At 26.4% G+C, this 22378-nt stretch overlaps 1 protein-coding gene across 4 annotated transcripts in view; it reads left to right on the top strand.

Annotated features, from left to right (window-relative positions):
* Positions 1-560: 560 nt before the first annotated feature.
* The window catches only part of LOC136969865 (phospholipid-transporting ATPase ABCA1-like), a 76293-nt gene continuing 54475 nt past the window's right edge, over positions 561-22378 (top strand). For 2 of the 4 annotated variants that reach the window (XM_067264158.1, XM_067264157.1), the window contains exon 1: positions 8562-8860. In XM_067264158.1, coding sequence (XP_067120259.1) covers positions 8795-8860 — 66 coding nt within the window. In that variant the 5' untranslated portion in view covers positions 8562-8794. Of the gene's footprint in view, positions 902-8335; positions 8496-8561; positions 8861-22378 lie in introns of those variants that run through there. The other 2 variants (XM_067264159.1, XM_067264160.1) reach the window with 2 other exon arrangements.

The following is a 22378-nucleotide window of genomic DNA, read 5'->3' as shown; positions in this document are numbered from 1 at the left end:
AGGATAGATGAGTCGTTGATATATTTATAGTTTTCTTTTTTCAAAAAATTATAGTAAGATAAATAAATTATAAAAAAATCATTAAGTGTTTAATCTGTATGGAAACGGTTCGTAGGATTAAGGAAAAGTAAAGTATTTAGTGAAAGGAGTGTGAAAGTTGCTTAGACGAACGACACAAAGAGAGGTAAGCTCACTGACCTCATTCAATGCGGCTCGTTTCGTCTCATTGCATTCAACATATAACTTTGTCTAAAGTTTGACGGATGTTTTCTATTTAATTTAAGTGTCAGCAATACAAATCTAACCGCCAGAAGGGTGGTAACAATACAGTAAATACAGGTAATATCTTATATTCTTTTACGTCATAACTGTAAATATTTTAATTTTAATTTCGTAGATAACCACATGAATCTCAAATAAATTAAGTTGACGAGTGAATAAACAAAGGAATTGAACAATACGGTACGCTTGTACTTGGATGATCATGTGATCCGGTACAGTAGCACTTGGTCATGTGATCGAGTACACGTGTACCGAAAGGTAACTGTCGCTATGCCTGGAAACGTTTAAATCGGTTTTCGCATAATTGATATTTAAGAGGCATTAAGTTGATGAAGTGCAGCTTATCAAAGTCACTTTTTTATTATTTATTTCGGTCGCTTTTAAGGGCAATTCAACTTGAAACGTAACGCTAATTTTAGAAAGTACTTTATAAGGAAAATGTTTATTTTTATTTTTAATAGTTTAAAGTATTATTTTAATTGTAATTCACCTATTTTAGTTACATAAGTGAGAAGTGATTCATAAGTTACAGTTGATCAGAACAGAAAGAAAAATCGAAATAGATAATTTAATAAAGGATAAATTTATGGATTTGTATACAAATTTTACGGCTAAAAAAGTAACGTATACGCTTAATTACGTATTAATTATATTCTTAATTAGTTTAATTCACTTTAAACTTAAATCTTTCAGGCACAATTTAGATATTCTATCCTAAATAGGCCCTAAAGACATATTCAGAGCCTTGTAAAATATTCATTAAAGACCTATTGTTTAATAATTATGTTTTACGTAACGTTAATTTAAACAAACACTTAACCTTATTTTTTACATTATAGTGCATAACAGTTTATCGTAGATTACGTTATATTTTGAAGTAAATTTTCCTGTAAAATACGATAAAATGATACGAGTGTAGTCAGGAGAGAATTATAAGAGAGTAGCTTTAAGGCCTTAGAAGGACTCTATTCGAAGGACTTATTGTACCTTTACCGCCACAATAAGTCAAAATCCGACTTTAGTATAACTCCTAATTTTTGTTTATTTTTAAGGCATTTAATTAAATATGCTCAGTTGTTTATATAACTAAGCGCACTTAAACTAAAGCAGTTTGCATATTGTTTACTCGTTAAGTTTATATTAATTAATACATTTTTCTACATATAAAAATACTATTAAATAATTTAAAATATTTATGTAGGAAAAAATTCTTAAAATTAAACGATTTTACAATAAATAAAATAAAATAAATTTAGAATTTAATACATTAATTATATCTAATAATTTTTCTATTGATAATTTTATAAAGCTTTACAAAAAATGACGGTAATGTTTATGGAACTCGGCACAGATTCATCGATATCTGGCAAGAATCCATCTTTATAAATTGCATTTTGAAAGAATGTTTTATATTATTGATGTTATTACACCATAATTTTTCGAATTTACGGTCTTGTCTTTATGTATTTTTTGAACTTCAAATTGAAATATTTCATAAATTCGAAGTATTGTTTATCTCCTAAAGCCTGCACGCAATGAAAATTTTATACTTTCTTTTTTATTTTAAATAAATTATTAACGTTTCTCCTCTTTAATAAATTATTTACTGTTAATTACTATCTAATTTTTCCTTCCTTATTAAGAGGATGCGCATTATATTCGAATGCTTCTTAGATTAGGGATTTTCTTTATCACTCTTCAAAGGTTTGTTTGTAATAAAACTTTTATATTATTTTCTCTTAATTATGCTTTATTTAAATAAATAACTCTTTAAAGTTTATTTTTATCTTTTAATTTTTTTACTTGAAAAATCCATTTATGAAAGGGGGTGAGTGTTATACACGGGTTACTCAAAAAACCTTGTTTGCATTGAAAATTTTATATTTATATCAATTTTAAATATATTATTAAACGTATTTACTCTTTAATAAGTTATTTTACATTGTTTTTAATTCGAATCATCATAAAATTCTCCTCAAGAAAGCCCCTTCCTAAAAGAGGGTGCTCCATAAATTCGATGTAATACTTTACTTAATTCGTAGTATATACGGTATTAATAATATATTTATACAAAATAATTTTTCTTATATATTCTAGATATTCTAAAACTTCTTACGTCACGTTTATGACATAAAAAATCTTACAACATTGTAAATTACAGAAAAAAACCGTATAATTAATTTAAATATATTCTTTATTATGCTGTAGACGTTATGTAAAATATTTAGGACATATTTTTTAAATCTCTTTTTTTTTATTACTAAATATATATTTATTCTTTTTTAAAATTTTAGTTATGCAATTGAAATCTAAACATTGCTTTATGGCAAAAGAGCATTTTGTTTTGTAATCTCTTATGGCCGTAAACAAAGAATTATCATTTAACTGTTTAGAGAAGAGAGTTAAAGTATTAATGACCTTTTTTTTAGTATATTAAATTGTTTTCTAGTTATTTAGAAAAGTAATTTAACCAATGGCTCTACAGCTCTTACGTAAAGTATTAAACAAATGCTATAAGATCGATAGAGTCACGTCGCTGTAATCTGTAGTAAACTTGTAGTAAAATCGTTAAATTTTTAAATTTTACTTCAATAAAATTTAAGAATTTAATACTTTTTTTAAAAAGAAAGATTAAAATGTTCAATAGGTTCTACTTACGTTTAATTTCATTCAAGTTTATGAACATTCCTTACTTCAATAATGGTTTATGTATTATATAATGTAATTCTATTCAAATGTACGGAAAAATATTCAATTCAAACGAGTTAAACCTCCTAACAACAACCACCTCTAAATAGCGGTCACTTTTTCGGGAACTTTTAGTTTATTCAAATAAAGCAGCGGTTCCCAACCAGTGGTCCGCGGACCATCAGTGGTTCGCAAGAGCTAAAATATGGTCCGCGAAAGATTTAAAACTTTTATTCATTTTAAATTATTATTCCCACATTGATACAAACTGAATTTAATTTTTACTAAAAATGTTATGTTTTCTATTATAATAGTACTATTAAAGCATGTTACTCTTAAGTTTAACGATTACTTATGCTAAAAGTTTTGATTAAAGTTAATTTTTAGATTGACACAGTTTATTTTTCTTAAACCTTGTGGTCCCTGCTAACAACAATGAATTCAAAGCGGTCCTTGGTCGTTTTTCAAAGGTTTGACTGTATAAATACACAAATTTCATGTATTTTGAAGAATGCCTTTTTATGTATTTTAAAAGATTCTTTTTATTGTTTTTAGAATATATAAAAGCGTAGAATTGTGTATAAAACATAAAAAATATTTATTTTTATCTCTTGAATTTATTTTTTTATTAATTCTGTAAGAGAAAAGTATACGTTTTAAACTGAATAAGCCAAAAATAAATGACTTTTTAATATGTTAAATATCATTATTTAAAGGAAAAATCATGCCCTATATTTTATGATTTATAGATATATACAAAAATAGCATAAAATAAAGTTATAGTTTAAAAAATTGAGTATTATTCTCAACAAATTCCTGTTGAATATATACAACTTAACATAGAATAATACTTAAATGATTAATGACATTTTAAAGTAAAAATAACGTTATAACCGATGTATTTGATAGTAAATAATTCATTAATGTTATAATAATTTATTATAGTTATATATAACAAGATCTAGAACTTATTTAAAATGGATAAAAGTCTAAACGAGGAGCCTTGACATGAAAATTTATTGATTTATAAAGGTTAAGAATGAAATTTTAAAGTAAGAATACAACTTAAATTCCATATAAAAAAAATATTATTCATACTTAAAACAATTTCCTGTTTAATAATTTATTTAATTTAATTGAAGAAAAAATTTAGGTAAAGAACTTTTTCTTTTAAATAGCAATATTACAAAATGAGGTTGAATTATTCCCTTCAATTAGATATGCCAATATTTATAGAACAAGGTAATTTAAATTATTTTATTTTCAATTATATGATAATTAAAAGTCTTGTTTCGTGATGTGAAGGCTTCTTTGACATGTCGGCAGCAAATTTACCTAAATTAGAACCTCTCAGAGCCGAGTGAGGCATAATTTGAGGCCCTCTTTACGGTAGGGTTTACATATAAGCTAAGCAACCTATAGCTTAGGGCCTCTTACTATGAGGTATAACAGAGTCTCATGCTTTTAAACTAATAATTATTTCGGTGGGCTTCTGATATATCGTAACTTAGGGCCCCAACCAGTTTAAATCTAGCGGTGGCCCCATTATATGGAAAAAAAAGTTAAAAATTGTATTAAATTAATAAAATTTGATAGAAAGTAAAGACTTCTTAATACAGGCCTTAAAAGTATTTTTAGTAACTGCTTTTGAGGTCAGTAAAAGTGAAGACCGCACCTTAAACTCGAAGGCCTTACTGGCTTTCCTGTAATAAAATCTGATCGTTATTATTGCTTTTTTTCGGGAGTGAACAAAGTGCTGTTTTGTATAACAGGATATGAGTAGCTATCATGTGAAAATGAGTAAGTACAACAATGTATGACTCATGTCATAGTATAATGAATTTTTTTATAATTTCTAAAGGCATTGATTTTATTTTTGTGCCCTTCTTATTTTCAAAGTTCATTATTTAGGTGGCCGAAGAGATTAAGGCTTTAGACTACCGCTCCGAGGCACACGAGATCGAATTCAAACAGTGGAAACACCTCTGAAATTTTTCGGAGTTTTCCCGAAAAACCCCCCGAAAAATTCCGGATGTGTCGGGCCTCCTCCCTCATTAATTGGTCGCCTCTATTGTGCGCCTGGCCAAACCCACGAAAGACTTTAAAAACGGCCCTCTTAATGTCCCAAAAAATTTATATATTTTTTCTTTTTTTATTCTGAACTTTTTGATTACAAGATTACGATTTCTTAATAATTCACGATAACGTGACTTAGTCTAGAGAGATTTATCACGACATTTTAAATTCTGGTTTCTTAAGAAGAATTAAATTTATATCATTGTACAACTTCCGCTCTTCTGGATTTTTCTAAAAGTGATAGATATATTTCACGCCGATAAATTATAATTTTAATCAATTTAAACGTTTAAATATATATTGTTTAAATTTTAAAATATATTTTTAAAAAATAATTTTAAAATTAAAACAAAATAAAAACGTTAAAATTACATATTTTCAATCGGTTGTGCATGTTATTAATTATAAAATTAAAAAAAAAAAACATTGCTCAATATGATTGGTCGCCGGCAAGAGAAAACTTAATCCATTTCACGCAACAATTTCATGCAACAGCCAATCATAATTAAGTATTTTTATTTTTAAATCTTGTAAGGAATTGCATAGATTATCGACTCAAAAAATATTTTTATTGCATAATAAACCGAACGAATGTATAAAAAATATTACTTACTTCTCATTATTATATATTATAAATGCTATTGACTGCAAACGTATGGCTTTAACATAAATTTTATAATTAAGTAACAAAATCAAAGACTACAAAAAAAAGGAAAATTTATTGTATGAAATTATTTCACTTCATTAAAACTGTAAGGTTTTTTCACGGAACAGGACTGGTAAATGGTCAAGTCACGATAAGATCGTTTAACTTACGAGTTCAATGTACTTTCGGGTACAACTAAAATTCTTAATAGCTAATTTATGCATGATGTTATCCATTTTTTTATAAAAATAAACCTTACAGTTTTTACAATGGAAGGCTTATATCTGAATGGTGATATTGTATAATTGAAAGTTTATTTTCAATTTATGTCTTTACAGTTCTAATTTTCATAAATACAACATTAAGAAATTTTATTATAATCATATAAATTTTATTGTAAATAAAGAAAAAAATTTAATTATCATGTTTATATTTTATAAAATATGACAATTAAAAAATAAACAAATAAATATAAAGGAGTTAAATAGATTTTGAGGACAGACAATTGTATTGTTTATGTTATGATTACACAGTTTTATTTGTAAATCCAGATTATTTTTTGCATTGTCATAAATCAAAAAACATATTTTTTAAATATAATTACCTATTGGAACATGTACAACATGTTTAACTTCATTAAACATTCAATTTGATATTTCTTGTTTAAAAAATTGAATTAAATGACTTCAAATTGAATATTATGTGTATTAAAAGCAATCGAATTTTCCCATTGTAAATCATTGTGCTCTAAATTGAGAATGAATTGTCAAGACAGTTAGCCTCTAAAGCTACCTTGACTGCATTTAAAAGTTCCAGAAATAAAAATTCTATAGAATTCTATAGATAAGTCCTAGATTTATGGAGAAACAGATCAGGGACAATTGAAAGAAAATTTATTTAGTCATATAGATATTTAAACACATTTAATTATTAGCATTAAAATACAATATAAAAGCTAATTATATATTTCCATGCATTCTCTCAGTCTCTTTTTCTTAATATATCACTTTTTTGGACCCGGTTGCCCCATTGTGGGCCTGACCGAACCCATAATGGGCTTGCTAAAAGAGGCCCTCTTAGTGCCCACAGGGCGGAAAGAGTTAAAAAACATGTCATATCTATTGTGGACCGGATGGTTAGAGATGGGACCCGACAAATCCTGGGTCCGTAAAAGATTTCTGGGGTTTTTTGAATGCCCAATTCGATCCTGGTTTTCCCAGAGCGGTAAGCTAAACTTTAACCGCCATCTTTAAAATATAACAGTTGAAATTTTAAACTAGAAATATTCTAGATGTCTGGAAGTTTTTGAATATATTTTTAATTATCAGAATAGAAGAGTTATAAAAAATTTGATCATAATAATGATATAAATTTGAAGAAACGTCTGATTTAATGTTAGACACATTGTTACACTTCACGAAATATTTAATTTTTGTGACAAAGACATGGAATGGAGGTCGTTGCCTTGATTGTAATGATATATATTCAGTAATTTCGAATAGATTTAAAAATAAATGGGTGGACTTAATTTAAATCTCTATGAGTATTTTATCAATATTAAAATATATAGAATATGTAACAAGTTTTATTGTTTTAAAATTTGGTACATTTTCCCAATTTTTACATGTTTAAAAATGAATAAATAATATTTTTTATTGATTTTATATTGGATTCGTAATGGGAATGTTGGTTTTTTTTGTTTTGTTACTGGGAATTCATTGATAATATGGATAAGTTATTAATATTAATATTTAAAAATTCCTCAACTTTTAGGAATTTACAACTAAAAATTAAGAAAATCGTTAAATTTATCTGATGCACCATCAATATAAACAATATATTAATTATCAGAAATTGTTAGAAAGCAGTTTTTAAAGTTAAAAAAGTGATTTATTATTAGAAAATAGTTCCAATTACAGAAATTTTCGCCAAAACTTTGTTATAATTTACGCTTGATCGATTGACTTTAAACTTAACTTAAATTTTCCCTTCTTTCAAATGAAGCCAATTTTCTTTCCTTTTTTTCTATCGAGTTTTTCCTCGTCTTAAATACAAAAAACAAAAAAAAAACAAAAAAAGAAAATTATAAAAATTCGTTTATCCTGAATTTTATAATGGCTTCATTAAGTGACGTTTTAATTATATTCCATAAAATCATCTATAAATGTGGCGTGTAAACAAAAAACTACACGATTATATACTTATCGGATAGATTTGATACATTTTATAATGTTTTTAAACATTTTTTTAATAAAGTTGAATTGCATGGCCATGCAAAAAATGAAGAAAACTCGTTATAGAAAGTCTTCGGGGAAAATGTTACATCTAAGATTTTGCAACAATTTTTACATTTCGCAACTTATAATTCGTTGCGAATGTAAAAACATAGTAAAATATGGGACTAAAAATCAGTATTTGCAAACGGTAACCGATATAAGATTTTAAATAGAGATCGGGGGGAAGAAGAACCATATTAGGGTCGATATTATTATAATTTTTTTTTATTTTATAACATTTTAAAACGATAAAACGAAACGCCACAGTTAAAAAATATATCCTAATTTCTTATGGAGTAAAATAAAGCAAAAGTAAAAAATTAGGACGAGGAAAGTAATAAATCACGAGGAAGAAATTGCAGACGATAGTTAGTTGACAGGGCGCCTCCATTCTCGTTTAACGGTAACTAACATGGCGGCTACTACGTTATACACCTTTAAGAAAAAATCATAAAATAATGTTAAAATGTAACGGGTTGTATTTATTAATGATGGAATGTCGTATATGAGGATATAAGGTCTTACTGGTAAGTCATAAGAAGCGGTAAGGAGTGATATTTTTAAAGAATTTTTTATATATTTCCCTTCCCCCCAAGTAAACAGGGTTCATATGGATGCGGTCTTGGTCTTTAACGTAGTTTAAATTAATCTTTAATTATACATAAACCCTGCATATAAACCAGCTTCTTATACTTTATATAACTACCCGTTGCTGTCATTGTCCTTGAATTGGCGTTGATGGTTGGTTCGTCACTCGTCGGTATAATTATGTCTCGGTGCATGTGTACCCGTTAATTCACAGCTGACTCGTATCAGGATAAGTCGTATGGGTCAGCGCTGGTATAGGTTTGTTATGTTTGGTACTTTAATGCCGTCCACACGTAAAAATGAGGTAAGAAAATACATTACCGACCACTCAAAACTTGTTATAATTAAATATACTTAAAATAAGATCAAATTTATTTAAAGTGTGTATAATTGGGGTTCGGTTGTGTTGCCGTATCCGAACCGGGTAGATTGATTTCGCACGCAGCTCCGCCGATGGCATCTATTGATTTTCACGCCGCGTAATTTATAAATCGGCACGGATTACGAATAGAATTTTATTAATTCTTAGTTCGTTGACAGTTACCGTTCCCGCGGACGCGAAGGATTGTAAGTTGTCCGATGCTGTTTCCTCGATCGGCTGCGGTTGCTTTTGTTGTGTGGAAATAACCTGTTTTATTGTTATTAATCAATGTTAGAAAATTATTGATGTTTTCTATGATAATTATGTTTTTTGCTTATATAGATGAATGGGTGTAGTCATGGAAATATGTTGTAATTATTTATTTTGTTTTTTTTTTTATAGTTTTAAAAATATACTGTTTGAAGAAGTAAAGTCGAGATATGAATAGATGAATTATAACTTGGTTTTGGAAACTATCAATTATTAGATTTGAATTGCAATATTAGGCAGAATACATAATGCAAAATGAGGGGTCAAATTATTTTTTATTTTTAAAAAGTTTTCTGTAAAATAATTGGATTTAGAATTGTTTTTATATTTTTATATAGATTCTATATCAATTTTTTATTACCTTTTTATATTCAAGTAAAGAGTAAGACATGTTAAAAGTTAAGGAAACATTATATATATATTACTTTCTAAGTATAAACAGTCATAATGAACACTTTAAAATAAATATATGCAAAGAACAACATATGTATTTGATTCAAAGATATTTTTTTTCCTTTCTCTCTCATTTGACCTAATTTTTATTTTCATTTATGACATCCTCATAATGGTTTTACTCCCTACTGGTTTTTATAAATATAAATTGTCATAATTATGTTATGATATTAAGAAACCTAATTAGGCATTGCTAATCAGTTTTAAAAATGTGTATTAATTAATTTCTATTAATACCAAGTCAAGGCTTGCATTTTTCTTTCATTCATAGTTGCATATTATGTCCTAATGAGAAGATACATATAGTATAACAAAGAATGTTGATTTAAAATTTATCTACTTAGGATGAAACATAAATATCTATATATTTAATCAAGTAACTTTTGCATATTTTTTGTTTTTAAAGCTGGATATAGTGTTCGGTTGGTTTGTGCTTTGATGTTTCGTGAAATGTTATCCTTAGTTATTCTTTTATCTGAATAGAATAATTTTCACCAACTCCTGAATCACCTGGATATAGTTTAATTAAAGTTTTAAGTGGAAACATTCAGTTTAATGTTAACTAAATTTCTTCATAACAGGATCATTTATTTGTTTTTATTTTTATATGAAAAATTCCTAATGTGCTAGAAATTGTTAAAATATCTTCAGAACAATAGTATATAAGTATTTTATATTTATTAAATGATCATAATAATTGATGATACTGAGTAAATCAAAACCTTAATGTAAATTTAGTTTATCTTTCTGTTTTTTATTTTCAGTTGTGGTATTTTTAAGTTGACATAGTTGACAATATGATACAAAATTACTTAATATAAATGAGACAAAAGCATTAGTCATATTTAACATTAATTTATGATTTATTTTGATATCTTTAACTGTTGTTCTTATGTAGCACATACGATTTATCTGACAAGAAAATCTTTATATTTTGATAATCACATATCTACTTTTAACATTCTTCTTAAAGAAATAAGCATTTTAATATCAGATGCACGAAACAGTTGAAATAAATGAAACAAATGAAAATTGATAATGGGAAAATTAATACAATTAAAATTGTTTATCACATTTTTTTATATAATTATTAATGTATGGTAGATTTATAGATAATATATTTAATTTTCTGTCCTTAATTTTGTATTTGACATAAGTATTAATTAATGCATTCTAATTATATAAATTCGCTTATTAATCATGATATTTATAAATTAAAAATATTAGTATAATTTATAAATTAAAAATATAGTATAATTTATAAGTTTTACAAGTTTTAATTTTCATTAATTTATTCAATACATAATGCAAGAATTACATTAAAATCCGATTTATTGAAAAAAAGTTATTTTAATAACAAATAAAACTTTTAGTACTTTAGCTTTATATTTGCAAAGTTTATATTCATTTATATTATTATCATAAAAATTTGCAAAGTATTAAGCTTATTAAAGAAATAAAATATTACAAGATGTTGAAAAGTTCAAAATTTTCAGGAATGATGAAAGTCCAAAAACATTTAAATAAATATTGGAATAAATTAATAGTTGATAACATATTGATGTAATAGTTATATAGAATACTTGCACTTTCAAATTCTAAAAGCTATATGCAAAATGATGGGATGTAGTTATATAGTAATTGCTGAATTTTCTAAAGAAAATATAACATAAATTACACAATACAGCTATAATTTAGCATACAAACAGCAAATCTATAGAAAAAGTGTTTATCAAATAAATTAAAGATTTAAATATTTAAAACATTTTATATATAATAATTAAAAAATATTTAGATATTTTTAACTGTTGGAATAATTTATATATATTAATCAGTCATTTAATGTCATAATGGCATGTTCTACTCTATTTTAATTTTTATGTAGTACTTTTCAAATTCTAAATACTTTCAGCAAGAAATTGCTTGCATCCATTGAAGAAAGTTGTCATTGTTTGACAAAAATAGACTGCACACTTTAAAAATAGTACTTTTTTTTGTAAGATAAACAAATTACTCTTTCTTGATTTCCAGGTTAGTGATTCAGACTTTACCACTAATCTGAAAATTAAACATACATAATTTTCTTGCTGATTCAATTGTGTAATTTTACTAGGTAAACTGAATCTTCTGTTGTTCTTTTATTAGCTAACATTAGTTAATCAAAAACGTAGCATTCTATAAAATGAAGGTATTAACTTCAGAAATTTTAGAGACTGCTACTTGCTTTATTTGTCATTTTTATGTATAATTTATCTTTGTGATCTGTTATGAATTATATATTTTTTTAATTTGTGATCACAAGCAACACTAAGATGCTAGCGGAACGAGTGCTAAACACAGACTAATGGAACATGTTGCATGTGCACTATTCGGGACTTCCCCTCTCCTCATCACTCGTTATGCAAAACATTGCTCGTTAAATGAGGCAAATTTTTACAATTGTTTTGCTCGTTATGTGAAATACTAGTTTTGTGAGGTGCTTGTTAAGTTAGGTTCCATCATATATAATTTATTAGAGTACAGTATGCATTTTGAAACAAATCCCTCATCAGCCATTATGTAGGATAAAACTCAAAGGTGATTACATACTTTTTTTTTATAAAACTTTGTACATATAAATCCCACAATACATCATTACAACTTATTTTCTTTAATTTAATACAATTTTTATAACATCATAGTGTTATAAAATATGTGCGCATATACTATAGTACATGTTTTAACAGTATAAACAGATGGTAAATAAAATGGAATTTTTTAACATTTTCAATATTAATATTAGCTAAACATTTGACTTTTTATTAGTAATAATTTAAAATTATTTATTGCCTGTTGGAAGAGTTGTATGTTCTTTCTCATTATAGCTAGGAAGAGACAGAGCAGCCTATATTATATGCTCCTGTCTCTTCCTAGCAATACCTTTGATTAATGACATATTTACCATAATTTTTTTACCCATTAGTATTTTTTCTTCTCTCGTAATGTTTAACTATAATAATTTAGAGTCAAAATTGCAATTAAAATATTTATTATATGTGAAAATGCAATCCATTGAATAATAGTTGTAATTTTATCTAAATTATAATAACTTTTAAAATGTCAATATAAATTTCTGTTGCTTTTAAAATTTAGTTTTTAGATCATCAAACAAAAAGTATTATTAAACAAACATGCCAGAAACTATAAACAGCTAATTAAGGAAACCAGTGGTAAAAAAGTCTTTGAGAAACATTTTTGGTCTTTATTTTGACTAGCATCAGCTCTTTTGAAAAAAGAATACAGAATACAAATGGTGTTTTCAGTTATTAAAACATTTACATTTTAGAAATTATTTTTATATAATGAATTAATTAAAAAACAAATAAAGAATAAGTATAAAAAATAAAAAAAATTAAAATATTGATAATTAGAAAAATGTGTTAAAGAATTATGTTAAAGGAAACAAATTATAAAACTGGAAAGCTGCTAAGTATTCTATCAGTCTGTCCATTGTATATATTTATAAAAAATATATATATACACTTGCTTTAGAATTTCTAAGTTGCTGAGTGAAGTTATTTTCTCTTTATAACTTGTGAAACTGGATGCAAATATATCAAGTAAACATACAGAAAACCAGAATATTCAGCAGGAAAGATATTTTAAAATCGAATGACGTTCTTCCAATTTTTAAAATATCTCTCCTGCTGGATATTCTGGTTTTTTGTGTATTTGCTTGTTATGTTCTCTGATTATTAGATGGTGATTCCAAAAGATTTCTACATCCTAATTCTACTGCCCATTGTGTCAAAGCATATTAGCTGACTTGTTGCCTTTACTGACTTAACAGATAAATACAGTAGTGAACCAAAAATTGGAATCAATTGGGGACTGGGGTTGTTCAGATTAGGGATTTGTTCCGATTACGGTTTATGTACGAAAAAATACATTAACTTATCCGATGTTCAAATTTTTCTCTGTTGCGTGTCGCTTCGTGTTGAATTTTCGTCGATTTTAAGCCTAACAAAAATTTTTATAATAATAATCGAGGCTATCGTATCGTTAAAAATTATTTCTGCATTTTGTACAAACAAAATAAATATATTGAAGAATATAAAAACATGAAAATTATACTTTAGAAGTAAATTTAGTATCAAAAACGTTCGATTCAGCACGACACAGTCCGACTGAAAATCGTGCCGATTACCGGCGATTCCGATTGCCAGGGTGTTGATTTACAAGTCTCTACTGTAATATTATTTTTCTCTTGGAGAGCTTTTTTATGGTAGACTTTATGTTATAATAACTTTCTTCCTCTTTAAGAAGTTTTATGATATATACCTGTCCTGTTTTCTATTCTATGAATGTCTTTATCTTATCTTAAAATTTGAGTAACTGAAGACATGCATTTTACTTTTTTTTTTTTTTTTTAAATGGCAATGCAACATTGGGGCAGTCTGCCTAAGGGGGATGCCTTCCGGGAGATCTTTTTAAGAGTAACTGGCTCCTATTCAGATGTTACAGATGTGGAGAAAACCTGGAAAATTCCACATGACCAGCCTGTCCTGGCAAGGTGCAAACCCATGATTGAATTCCCAGTATTCAGGGAATGGAACCACTTGGCCACTGGTGGGCCCATTCATTTTACTACCAATTGGCGATGAACATTGTTGGTGTATCATCAGAACAATTTACGTAAGAAGCATGCAGTGACTGTTAAGTATTGTATTCGTTCTAATCAGAAGGAGATATGTGTGTTACTCATTTCCGACTAATGAAGAAATAAGCAAGGTGGTTGATTTTTGGAAAACCATGTGCAACTGCTACATTCCTTATATGTAATGTTTCTATTTCCTAGTCTTTACTTGGGTTAGAAGCAATATGGCTCTTTTAATGAGCATAAAGATGCTATTCTGTATGTTACCACATTGCAAGTTTTCTGATGAATGTAGGATTCAACTGATTTTTTTGGAACACCTTTGTAGTGTACTTCCTTACATTCTTGAATATAATAAGGTCTAGATAGTTTACTGAGACTTCTGAAATTTGTTTTATTTGCAATCTAATTCCATTGCTATTATTATTGATGCCAATGGAAAAGTCTCACATGTCTGAGTGCCAAATGATGAGTACATCATTAATGCATCTGCATATAATCTATGGGAACATATTGGATCTTTCTGATACATACAAAATCTCCATTCCTTCCAGTAATATACTGTACACACTATACTATATTGGAGCAACTTCATGTACACTGCAATAGATGATTACTGATTACAAAAGAGATGTTTAAGCAAAATATTGTTCTATTACATATTAAATGTTGAAGTTCTATTGAATTTGCAGAATTGATTATACATCATAGTTTTCATCATCAGGAATGAAGCTTTCTTGATATGCAGGACAAACTTGCATGTTATTTTTTCTTGAAACCTTGCTCATCCTCAAAACAAGGCTATAAACCAAACCACCTTCCATCTCCAGGATAACATTTTCACTTTGTACCAAGCTCACTCCTAATTACTATTTTCATATTCTTTTTAAATGTTTTAAATTTCTAACTTTACAATTTTTATTTATATATTTATTTACCGTTATTGCATTTTATTACATTTATTTACATTTATTAGTTTGGTTTTGTATTTAAATGTATTGTTTTGTTTTTGTTACATTTACATATTTGTTGTATGCTATTCTTTTTTAAATATTTGAAAAGAGCATTTTTCAATTTAAACATTGTATTTCAAAAAGAAAACTTTTGAGAATGTTATTTGATGTATGTTTTATTCTTTGTGTTTGAATATCTTATGGAATAACTGATTAAACCTTGAATAAAGTAGGCAAAAATACTCTTACATTACATTTCATTAGTTCATAACATTAAGATCCCATATATTTGCCTATAGACTTTTTATGCTCTCAGTATTTTCTAATAAGAAGCTGCTCATTTCATGAGACTACTATCTCATTAAGATTCCCTGAAGCATGTGAGCCCATAGAAATCCCAGATTTCTGGACATGTAATATTCCAGAAATGGCAACTTTTAAGTTAAAGAGAAAAAGGTCAAGATAATCAGATACTGTTTTATAAGCAGAAGTACCTTTAGGTTATGGCTCCTTCATATTAAACCCCTAGTGAAGGATAGATCTGCCTCATAGAAAATGAAGCAGTTCTATCCTTTACCAGAAAGGAAATATATGGAACAAAAGAGACTTGTGTAGTCACAAACTGTAAGAACATCTTTATTTGTTGAGATCAGTCTGTTAAATACTTGAATGACTTCATTTGTGTTCATAACTATATGAAATGATCTAATGTTTAATGAGCATATGAATGATGGATTCCATGTTTAAGGTCGGAGCAAAAGTTTTTTTCTGTTACTGGTCCTAGAGGCTACTTTTGTTTGTGCTTTAACCATTTGAAATAGACAAAAAGCATTCATCCTACTGAGGGAGTGGAAATGTAGGAACACCATTAAACTCTTATCTCTAAGTATGTGGCATACTTTCACTGTTAAAAGTAGGTGTAGAAACTTTGTCTAACTGGAACAATTTTATGTCCTTCAAGTATTGTTCATCTTAGATGTGTATAACTGGAATATTTTTAAAACACTGGTAAATTACTTTAATCTGCATGTAGGAATGGTGTGTCATGCCTATCTTCTAGTATTGTGGGAAGCATCCAAAATATTATAGTGAACAGAGTGGTGATTATCAAGATGTTCTTTAACGTGGGAAATGACCATTTATTGAATTGGAGTCCTGAATTTTTTGCTGTAGGCCTATATATCCTGATTCTGCAATACTTTTTATTTTTTGTTTGTTTAATATTAATTTTTGGTGCCAAGGTAAATGGAATTTCTGAAAAATATGTACAGGTATCCCTTGTACAATGCAGTATTTTTATAGCATGATTTTGCTCTACACAGTTTGAAAATTGGGGATATCCCCTGTACAACACAACTTTTGGTTTCACTCTAACTTGGTTTTGGAAATCCTCTGTACAAAATTTTTAGTTTTTCAATGCAAACTTTGTTATTCGATAATTTTTTAAATTCAAGCAAGCATGCATGTTGACTCAATTTGCTCATGGGTTTTAGGATATTGAAATTTTCAATTTATTTTGTGCTTTCATCAGATTTACTTTAATGAAAACTGATAGTAGAATTTTTTCTTTTCTGTTCTAGCCTTTATATCAACCAGGTGTTGTTGTTGCTTTCAGATTTCAGCCTTTAAGACTCTTTGTGTTTTGTTTTTATAGATTAATCTTTGCATTCAGATAATAATATCTTAAGCTCAATGAATTTATAATATATCACCAAACGATCGCCTAAATATCGGGCTACAATATGGCTAGTTAAATGATTAGCACAAAGTAATTTGTCACTAGAGGTAGACGTTAGGTGCCATCTCTTAAATAAATTAATAATTATAATTAAATAAATAAATTATTAAATAATTTAGAACCTTCTGGAATAAAAGAACTGATCTGGGCAGGGCTTGAACCCGCAACCTCCGCTTGCCGTGTGGTGCGCTGCGCTTGCCAGTTACGCCATTCGGATCCCGAGTGAGTCTTGGCTTCCAGAAGTATATTAATTTAATTATAGCCTTTGCATTCAGAAAAGTTGATTTAAACATTTTTAGGTAAGCGTTATTAACCTTTTCGTAAGTGTTGTTAAATAATCATTCATAAAAATAGCGAACGAAATACAGTGGTATTCTGATACTTGAACTATTCCTAACTGGAACAATTTGGTATTTGAGTACAAATTCTGGAAAAAAATTGCTCAGTACTTGACTGAACAAATGTGACCTTCTATAACAAATTATTGATTAATAACATAATTTTATTTTATCATTCATAGAAAATTATGATAAAAATAAAAAAATGAAGACTTTGCTGATATTTTTTTATTAAAATCAATAAAAAAAGCTCAGATGACAACAATACTTTAAAAAAATAAAACACTTTCATTTAACTAATTTTAATATTAACCATACTTTTAATTGTAATAAATTGTTAATTTATTTCTAATCAAGAATTAAGTATCGATTACTTTAATGAACATATTACTCTTAGAAATGAAAAAGAATAGTATAGGCTACTTTTGTTAACTTCTGGAATCTTACTCTGTTTTGCATTTGTCCTTTGTTTTGCATAGCACAGATTTGCATAACACAGCACTTTTTGTACTGTAACTATCATTTTATACAAGGGATATCTGTATAATTTTTTTATTAAAGAATTTTTGCATTTTCTTATATCTAATAATTGTTAGCAGTTTATTAATGAAATTCTCCAAATATAAACTAACTTATATTTTAATACATAAGAATATAGCTCAAATAACTTTTTAATTTAAATAAATTCACAGAAAAAACATGATGATAAATCTCAGATAAAGCAGCAATATAAGTATTTTTCCTTTTATTGCAATGAAAAAAATGTTTCAAAGCATTTAGAATGAAATATTTATTGCATTACAATATGTAAAATTTCATAAAGAATAACTTTCAATTTATTAAATTGAATAAGAAAAAAAAGTTTTATGTGAATAACGATTATAGTTGTATATTTACATTCATAAATATAACACTGGAAAAAGTATTGAAACATCACAGAAGCTCAGTTAAATTTAAAGCATAACATTAATAAGCAGAAAAATAAAAACAGAAGCAATTCTAAATTTAAAGATTTTATTGGGTTAAAAGTATATTACATTTCTTGTTAAAATAAAGAAAATAATTTAGCCTGCAACAAACATATAAATTTGTGTTCTTTTTAAAAATTTAAAGGAAAAGTGTTTGAAGTTGTCACATATAAAGGAAAAACATTGAAATTATTCATTCAAAAATCACTCTTAATATTTTGTTTGACTTCCTTATGCTTTTATTAGAGTTTTATTTTAATTTATATTGATTTCACAGGAATTTTTTCATAAATTATTTATAATGTAAATTTTATTTCTAGAATTTAAGATGGCTTCTTTAAATCATCTTTATTTATTGTATTTTGTTAATTGATTGTTTTATCTTCTATCATAAATTTTTGAAACATTTAGTGTCTAAGGAATGACCAAACAATACTCTGATTTAAGATGAAGAACTGGTCATATACTAGAACTGGTGCATCTTGTATCTTATACTTCATTCTTTGAATTTGAGAACAAAGTATACTTACAGGAAAGAGGGGTGCCCATGGGCAGTCCCACCTCCACAATTCTATGTGAGCTGGTGGTATGACAATTAGAAAATAGAATTCTATCCAAATTCCAACACCTTATTCCCTGATTTAAGTTTGATAAAGTCAGTTCTTACATTAAAAAAAATCTTATAAAAATTTCCTTTATATAAGGCCAAGTCATACTTCATGAAAATGGAAAAAAAGAAAAAAATAACATTAAATTCATTTAGTTTGCAATACTTTGAGTGTTATTCATGACATACTTCCATTCTCTTTAGTTTTCAGGGAAAACAGAAAAAAGTCCCATTTCTCTAGTTCATATCCCACAATTTGTACTGTTAATAAAAAAAAAGCAATAAAAGAAGAACATTTATTGATGCTTTTAATCATTAATCATGTATTTTGAATAATGAATTATCCAAATACAAAAATTCAAATTAAATAAACATTAACTTATATAAAATATCAAAAATATATTTTGTGAATTGCTTCTCACGTTTATCTATTTATTTTTGAATGCAGTTAATGAATAAGATACATACTTGGAGTATTTTGAAGTACGGCTGAACCACGATATTTTAAAATAAGTGTACATTAAGTGCTTGTTTTTTCATTGTTTTAAAGTATGAAAGCTATGAGAAGAGAATAACATAAAAAGTATACATTTTTCTTGTTTTTTTTCTCACATAGTATGAATGAGTCTTAAATTATTATCTTCAAACTGTTATTCAATTCTTGGGATGAAAAATGTTTCCAAAATATCAAATTGTCTCTGATTCAATAGATATTTATAGTATATACTATATCATTTTTCAGATCCAAGAGATGATATATGTGCTCAGATGATAATCAATTCTAGAATTTTGGCATTAAATTAAAAATTATCTTTATTAAATTATCATCATCTCAGTGTTGGATAAAAGCTGTTATCATACAGATCTTAATTGTTAGATTTTGTCATTGGATATGTTTTCTAGTTTTTATATATTTAGTTAATTTCCTTTCTTATTTATTTTATACAAATTTGTATCATTTTCTTGGTGACTGATACAAGTTTGGTGAAACAGGATAAATATTTTTTAAAACTAAAACTAAAATTTTCTAAAATTAAAACTAAGATAAGTTTTACAAAATTCAAATTCTATTATATTAATATTATTATCAACAACTATGTATAAATATAATTGCTTAGAATATATGTTTTGTCCATTAGTTATTTTAAATATAAGGTCATCAATTTTTAAAAAATTTATGCAGGATATCAACTAGACACATTTTTTTTTTTTTTTTTTTTAATTTTATGGATAATTATGTTAATTTTGAACATTAACTTTTATGCAACTTTTACATTCCTTTAATAAATGTAATTAGCTTTCTCTTTATATCATGTGATAGCTGTTTGATTTTTGCTATAATTTCTTTTTACATATTTTTAACATTTCTTTTATCCTCTCGTAGGTATAATTGTGTGTGTGTGTGTGTGTGTGTGTTGTTTAAATGATACTATCTTTTAAAATTAAGACAATCAAGATAATTTTCAACATTTCATTGGAAGTAGTAACTATTTTTGACTAATTTTTATGAATATTTTTGCTAAATTTTTTGTTAATATAGTAGAAATATGAAGATTTTACATTTGTTTACACCCTGATTAAAGAAATAATCTCATTGATATTTAAAATATGTACCAGTTTTTAATGTAAATAATTCATCAAATTCAAAATTTTTTAGCAGTTTTCCTTTTTAATTATTTAAAAGATTGGTATTTTTTAAATTTCAGTTTTTTGTATATATACATTATTTGATTCTATTCTATTTCTGTGAATTCCCAGCATGCAGAATTAAAACTTGATATAGCATATCAAGTTTTATAATAGCATTAACTGAAAACCTGATATTAATTGACAATCAGCTGAATTATCAGGCTATTTTTTTTAGGCCATTTTAATAATTAGTTACCAATTAATTTGACAAGAAGTCAAATTTATTGACTTCTAACTCAATAGTTGGGTACATTATTTGGTTTTAATATCAAGTTTTAATTCAGTTGGGAAAAGATTATCAATTAAAATGTTAATTAATTTTTCTAAAAAAGATTGTGAAGTTTTAAGGATACATTTTTAATTATCAGGATAATTTTTAGGCATTTTAAACAAGTTTCTTTTCTTCAAATTTTTTCTTGTTTGGCCACATTTTGGTGTCTTTAATTGAGTTAATACAATTTGTTTGATCTTTATTTATTTAATTCCAATAGATAAACTTGCCTATTTATTCCAGAACAAGTGACTTTAATTAATGAATGTTTTTGACTCATTTAATGGTCTACAGAAATAATGTTTAAACTTTGCACCATATTAAAAAGACGAGAAAAAATACTTAATTCTGGAAACCAAAAATGCTGAATTTAGTTTCCACAATTAAGCATTTTTTTCTCATCTATTTAATGTCATTTTCAGGCATATTCTCTGAATTGTAGAATAGAATAAAATTCAGAATGTTGAACATACAACTATTTTTTGGGATGTTTTTTTGTCAGAACCAATTGAACATTTTTGGTTATATAATTATTTAGTTCCTTTGGTAATTTTATAATTTTGATGAAAGACTAAGAAATCTTAATATTATTTTGTGTATTTGTTTGACAGTTGATATAATTACTAGTCATTTATTATCAAATAGTCATATTTCATTTCGAATGATAAGAACTTGTTAATATTGTTACATAAATTTTAATTAAATTTACATGTGCATCATTACTGTTTGAGTGTTTTTAATGGATTATTACCATAAAATTTAGGTGATGAATCTAGTCTTTTTGTTTCAGGGAATTGCACTAAAATGAAATATGCATTAATACATTAATCATATGTGTATTTATTTTTATTACAAAAGGTATGATTATTGATGCACATTTATTTGAATATTTAATTTCTTCACTTATGCTCCAATTGAAGAAATATGTAAACATTTTCTTCAATTTAAAATTAAGAATTTCTGATAAACTTTTATGTAGATTAATAATACAACAGAGTTTTGTAAAATGTGGGGGATGTTCCATGTTATAGGAAACCATGTTATCAAGACATGCATTTATTTATATTTTATACATAATTTTAAATAATTGAATCAAATTTTTATATATACAAAGCATAATTAGCAATAAAAGCAGTTTAAATACATTATATGTACTTGCAATTCTAATATTTGAAATTATTATGATTCACATAAATTAAAGATCAAAATAATTTTACTAATTGTAAAAGTACTTTTAAGTAAAAGATTTAAAAGAATTATCAAAAAATATTAAAAATTGCTCATTGAAGTTGAGGATGAATCAAAACAGTTTCACATTTAATCAATGTGAAAGCATTTCAATTGGAATTTATATTGTGATGAACTACTGATTTATCATTACAAATAAAGATTTTCAAATATTTCTTACTAACCTTATGAAGCTTTGCAAAATTATAACTAATCACAAAAAATAGTCTGCAGTGGGATGCATCTCCCCATCCTATTACTATAACATAAGAGCACCATATGCATTCCATGTATCAAGAGATTGAGACATA

This window comes from Centruroides vittatus, unplaced genomic scaffold (assembly GCF_030686945.1).
Source record: "Centruroides vittatus isolate TY-2023 unplaced genomic scaffold, ASM3068694v2 contig_1824, whole genome shotgun sequence".
NCBI lineage: Eukaryota > Metazoa > Arthropoda > Arachnida > Scorpiones > Buthidae > Centruroides > Centruroides vittatus.
This window is presented reverse-complemented; position numbering and strand designations above follow the sequence as displayed.